We start from the raw sequence: 5,726 nt of genomic DNA, 5'->3' as shown, positions 1-5,726 counted from the left end.
GCAGAGCTCCCCGAGCCTCATCTTGTGCAGTAGATAAACTGCGGCAGCGTTCTTCAGCGGCTGCAGCGCGGCTTGCGGTTTGCTGATGCAGAAGCTGCAGCTGGGCCAGCTGTCCTTGAAGCCGCGTGCACTCGCTCTTGAAGAAACCCGACGTAGCGCGCTGGGTTGCCAACTCTTCTTTAGTTGTCCTCAGTTCCTCATCTTGCGTCTTGTTGCGTCTCTGTTCGACGGCAAGGACGGCAGTAACTTCTTGCAGCTGCAGCACGTGACGCATCCCGACACCAAGAAAACAGAATGCACACCTGCAGACATCCGGCCGTCCGTCGACCGCGAACGCTAAGCAGTAGCATGTGGAACAAAACCTGTTTGCGAACCCGAAACTCAAATTGAATTGCAGCCGTGTCCGCTCTCCTCGGTCCCTCCATACTGGTGTTTCTCTTCCCTTGAAATGCGCCGGAAGGTTGTCGGGCTAAACGCTAGTGAAAGGCGCACCTGCACAGATACCCCAATCGGAAACTTGGTCTGTCTTAGTAACATTATCACTCTGAACCCCTACTTGTTCCGTTAGGTTGGAGATCCTCAGACGGTTTCGACTGGCTTGGGCAGCATCTTCTTCCTCTTCCTTATCGGCGTTCTCGCCGCCACTACGCTGGCGAGGCAGACCAAGGCTACTCTTGAGCTGCGATTCGAGCTCTTGAATGCGCTGTTGCATTTCATGCTTCTGAGCAAGTTGTTGCTGCACAGTTTCTGCGAGCTCCTTGCGCTCGGCCTGGACCTCTTGAAGCTGTGTCTGGAGAGCAGATAGCTCCTCGTCAAGTTCACGAAGTCGAGCTCCCCTTTCTTCTTCCTCGATGCGCTTCGCCTCTTCTTTTGTATCGCTAAGCTGGAGAAGTCTCAACCTCAGCGAGCTACGGAACACCGAAAAGCACCGAAGAGCGGAAGCAGGCTTCCGAGTCAAAAACGTGCCAAAACAAGACACGACAACGCACCGCCGGCGCGCGGGGGCAGAACAATCGCGGAAAAACAAGGTGGCCAATTCATGCCGTGAGAGGCCGGCGAGCTGAGGAAAGACGTACGAAGAGTGAAACTACGATCTGTTCAGAATACACTCTGTCAGGAGAGAACGCTGAGAACGGCATATACAACAAGGACATCAATGAACCCCTCCCACTCTTACTTGTTATGCTCCACCAGTTGCGCATGGCTCATCAAGGCGATTTGCCCTTTCGATCCAAAACCTTCGCATGCCTCCGTTGAATTCTTGAGGCTCCGGTAGGCAGACGTACACGCTAGTAACAGTCCCTTCTCCGCCACTCCTTTCGATCCCGTTCTTTCCGATGAACCGTCGCTGCGTGCTCGATGAAGTTCCCATGCAGCAACAGCTAACTCATGCACCAGTTCACCGTTACGCTGCATGTAACGGCGGCTTTCCATCCCTTTCCGTCGCACCTCGGAAGAGAGAGACACAGAAACACGAGACAGCACATGAGGAGTCGCGCACGCAGCTGGGCACGACAGCGCCGAAGCTATGCCATTCTCAGCGTAACCTCGTAGTCCAGAAAAAGTCATGCGGGACAGAGCTTGGACAATAAGCATCAGCAGCAGCCGAACCCTGGTCTCGAATGAGAACACTACTCCTACGACGGCTGCGCACAATCAAATAGCGTCAGGTCGACCATGCCGATTCTCACAACTCGGCTGCAGCTGCCATCATTCCCTCCCCGTGTAACAAAGAGACTCACTACACACGCTCCGATCAGAAGACTACTGTCCTTCCCTAGATGCGCAATACTTGCATACACGTAACAGCGTATGCAAGCTTACACACACAAGCAAGCCCCGAGAGAACTGACAACAGATAGAGACCACACGTGACAAGTCGTACGATGGAAGACAAGAAGCACCTAACGCCCGACGTATCGTACTGCGTCTTGCCACCCCGTGCAGTAAGGTACCTGAGACTGTAAATTGAAGCAGATGTCCTCCTGCCGTCTGTGCGCGAGCAGCAGATGCTGGAGTCTCCTTGCGAGCTGGTCGCGGTGTTGTTCGACCTGTGCCAACTTCTGCCGGTAATCTTTCTGCTGTGCTTGCAGCTGAAGGCTTGTTGCTTTCCAACTGGAAGCCTCTGCAGACCGCTGCATCAGGCGCGCCTTCATCGAAAGACACTGCAACACACACAAAAGAGCATGAGCCACATCGCATGACAACAGTGTACACACACCACGCGGAAAAAGGCGCGACAAGGTACAAGCACCTTTGGGCTCCTCCCAAGACGGAGTTCCGTCCCCTGGGTCCCGGGCTTCATTCGGGCACAAACACGTAGGCGGTCTTCAAATCCTGACGAAGAGCTGCACTGGGCCTCACCTCGAAGGTTTGTGTGTCCAGCTCGATGATTAAGTCAATCGTCTTGTCGGTCGAGAAAAATTCAGCGACCTGAGTGGAAGTCGCCTGAGGCTGTCCGATTCGCTGCTTCAAGAGTTCGAAAGCTTCCTCGCGAGACAGCCGCGGAGGAATAGCTGGCAGCCCGTCACCGGCGTCCCCAGATGCCCCCGATGGCGGCACTCCCTCCGCGACAGCCGTTGCGGTGAGCTCTTTCCGTTCCTGTTCAAGCTTGTGTCTCCTCTCCTCCAGTTCCCTGATTTGCTTGTCTCTCTCTTCAACCTGCGCAGGCACGGCAACGCAACTGTAGATCTGGTGGATCTGAGATGGTGGGGTAAACGACCAAGGTTCAAGAACCTTGGGGAGAGCAAAACAGTTCGACGCTGAGAAAATTCAGAAACACAGCTGCGTTTCGGCTGCATGTGCGAGTTAGAGCAAACGCGTGTACACCGGAGCGGAGCGGTATGGAAGTAAAAGGATGCCCCTAGACTCTCAAGGCTTCCGCAGACGGCCCTGCGGGTTCAGGTCCGTACACGTTCGGTACTTGAATCCGTGCAGGCCAGACAACCGTATGTCCGGCTCTGCTGGGACAGATATTCGGGCGTCTTAGTCTGGTCTTTTACGTCTATATAGTATGGCTTTCAGGGATGGCGAAACTGAACCCTAGACGTCTGTGCGAGGTGCCAGAGAGACCTATTCCCTCGCCATCTGAAAAGCGCACATCCGGGTCGGAAAAGGAAGTTTTCAACGAAACGCATACGGACACGTACAGTACTCTGTCGACAAACTGCCACGGCCATAGCGACTGAAGCTGTCCTGACCAACAACAATCGTTTGCGGGGCCCATCAGTCGACGTGAATCCGACAGTGTATCGGACAGCAATAACACCCTAAGGATACGGCTACAGAAGTATCGAAGGTGATATTTTCCGCGTACCAGCTCCGTCAGCCGTTCATTGTCACGTTGGCGCTGAGCCGCTGCCCGCTCAAGGGCTTCAATACATTTTTCCTGACGGGTGATCTGCTGCGTCTTCAGCCCAAGCAGCTCTTCTTTCAAAACCAAAGCCTCCTGGGCTGCAACGAGATCCTGCTGCTGCTTCCCCTGCTGCAGCGCAGCGTCTCGCTGCTGCTGACGTAGCAATTGCTGTACGAGGAATCCAGGGACGCAGCCAAGAAAAAAGCCTGAATTAGGCTTAGCAGTTGGTGAGAAGAAGGACGCACACAGCGGAGCAGCCCCCGGCTGGTGACATACATGAAAACAAAGAGCCGCGGGACTGACCGAATCAGAGTCCCAAACCTGGAGCCCACCAGGGACATTCTGAAAACGAGGGCAGCCCAAAGACAAGCGAAGAGATCTAGAATGCCGGAGAAGCACGGACCACACGGTGATAGCCACTCCTGATGTTCGCCAACAATTCGGTGTTCATGTTGTCCTCACCTCTACATCAGAGACACGTTGTTTGTGTAACTCCAGTTCCTCCTCCGCTTGCTGCAGCTTTGTTTGCAACGCGGCCTTGGTAGTCGCAGCGATACGCGCCGCCTCCGAGGTGTCGTGCAGTTGCTTTTGCTGTTCCTGTCTTAGGAGAACCAACTGCTGCCGGAACTGTTCTTGGGCCGCCGTAGCTGCTTCAAGCCTTTGTTGCTGCAGCCGCTGTCTACCTTCTGCTGCGCTAGCGGCTGCTGCCGCAGCCAAACTCTGCCGCTCAGCAGAAAGCCTCTCGACTTTCTGTTTGGTGAGTGCCTCTACCAGTCGCTGATTCTCCAGAACTAGACGGTCGTACCGACTTTGGAGTTGTAACACCTCCCTACGAAGCGTGTCAGCGGCATCTGCTTTGCCCTGAGGATGCAGGGCAGAGGCAGCACCTTCTCCCTCGGCTGACTTCTCCCCGGGCTGCCCTCCTCTTTGCTGCACTTCGCCCCCGTCTGCAGCAGCTCGAGAGCCCCTGGCGGACTGCATGCCAGCAGCCCCAGGCGGTACGACAATCGGGGCAGCCTCCTGGCGCTGCAAGCGTTCCAACTGAGCAGCTTGCTGCTTAAGCAGCACGCGCAACTGGGCGTTCTGATGAAGCAGGGCATTGCGCTCAGAGAGACGGTCATCCGGAAAATCCAAGGATGGGGAAGGAGGGGTGGATCGGGCCTCTGCTTGCGCCGATCCCAGGAACGAGGCGGGGTGCGGCGGAACGGTCGGAGGGTCATTTACGCTTTTAGACGCCTCATCTTCAGCTGTCCGGCAGTCACCCGGGGGCGACGAAAGGCTCTCACCTTCAGCAGGGGAATGAAAGCCACCGGAAGAAATGGCCGGGACAGCTACAGCTGTAATGACAGCTTGGCCGGTGGGAACGCCGGGGAATGCGGGGTCTCCCCTGGAACCTTCGGAAGGGTCATCGGACGAAGCCATTTTGAATCATTGTATCGCGCAGAAAGCACTCTACCAAAAGAACTAGTCGTGGGACTGTCCGGCCTCCGAGAAGCGGAGCTTACGCTGAAGGACTCAGCTGACGATGCATGCACGAACCTCAGATTCCCGACATCGGGGGGCCGGTTACAGCACAAGTAATGTGATTGCATCTGTCACCTTTAAACATCCCACCACTACGAAACGCGGCTGATCGCCAGTACTCCCGGTGTGGAAAGCTAGTAGTTAAAGGACTGTTATGTTTCTTAATCGCGAGAAAGACGCATACTGCAACTGGATGTCTGACAAGTCTCCCAATCTCGTGAAGCGAAAAGTGGTAAACAGAAGTGGACGCGTCTTCAGCCCTGAGGTCGTACGCGTCTTCGGCGATGCAGATAACGGGGGGAGGACCCGTCGAGGCTCCTCCGGTTGTGGTGGGAGGAAGGCGTTCTGGGACTGAACTGCAACCCAGGCAACCGTACAACAACGGCTGCGTCTTGTCGGTAACGGCGGGCGCGGGCGGACGTTGGGTTCAACATCTGAACTTGCATAATAGCTACGTTACACGCAGGAGAAGTGCCGAGTAGTAGTAACCGCCTTGGGCAGGCCTGCAGCGAGCCGCAACTATAGCACGACAGCAACGAAAGTAGGTGCCAGAAAATAGCCTTGTCACTATCCGGTTTTTCCCCGTGCTCCCCTCCTCAGGAGTCTGCTGTTGCTGGTGTTGCACGGCAGGCCTCGGCAGACCACAGTGTCCCCGCAGGCGAGATGCGCGATAGCGCAGTGGGTCTGTCGGCAGGCCAGACTGCACGAAGCCCCTCTGTCTCAACTATGAGGCTATCTGTGTCAGAGTCCTAGAGACTCCGACACGCCTATCAGAAACCCAAGACGTCGGGCAATCACTTGTACACTAGCTTACGCCGCAAACAGAAACGCACAGGTTGTTCGCACG

General features: G+C 55.6%; 1 protein-coding gene across 1 annotated transcript; it reads right to left on the bottom strand.

The window, feature by feature from the left end:
- CSUI_000294 (uncharacterized protein) lies at positions 1 to 5,057 on the bottom strand (the record flags this gene model as incomplete). Its single annotated transcript, XM_068060528.1, has 7 exons — positions 3,818 to 5,057; positions 3,317 to 3,523; positions 2,365 to 2,661; positions 1,956 to 2,165; positions 1,178 to 1,449; positions 557 to 908; positions 1 to 256 (listed from the first exon to the last, which is right to left on the bottom strand). Coding segments are annotated over exons 1-7 (2,554 nt in total), but the record flags the coding sequence as incomplete, so codon positions are not given.
- Positions 5,058 to 5,726: the final 669 nt, after the last annotated feature.

This window comes from Cystoisospora suis (genome assembly GCF_002600585.1).
Source record: "Cystoisospora suis strain Wien I chromosome Unknown contig_122, whole genome shotgun sequence".
In the NCBI taxonomy this organism is placed as follows: Eukaryota; Apicomplexa; class Conoidasida; order Eucoccidiorida; family Sarcocystidae; genus Cystoisospora; species Cystoisospora suis.
Note: the sequence above shows the minus strand (reverse complement) of the source record. Positions and strands in the feature narration are given on the sequence as shown.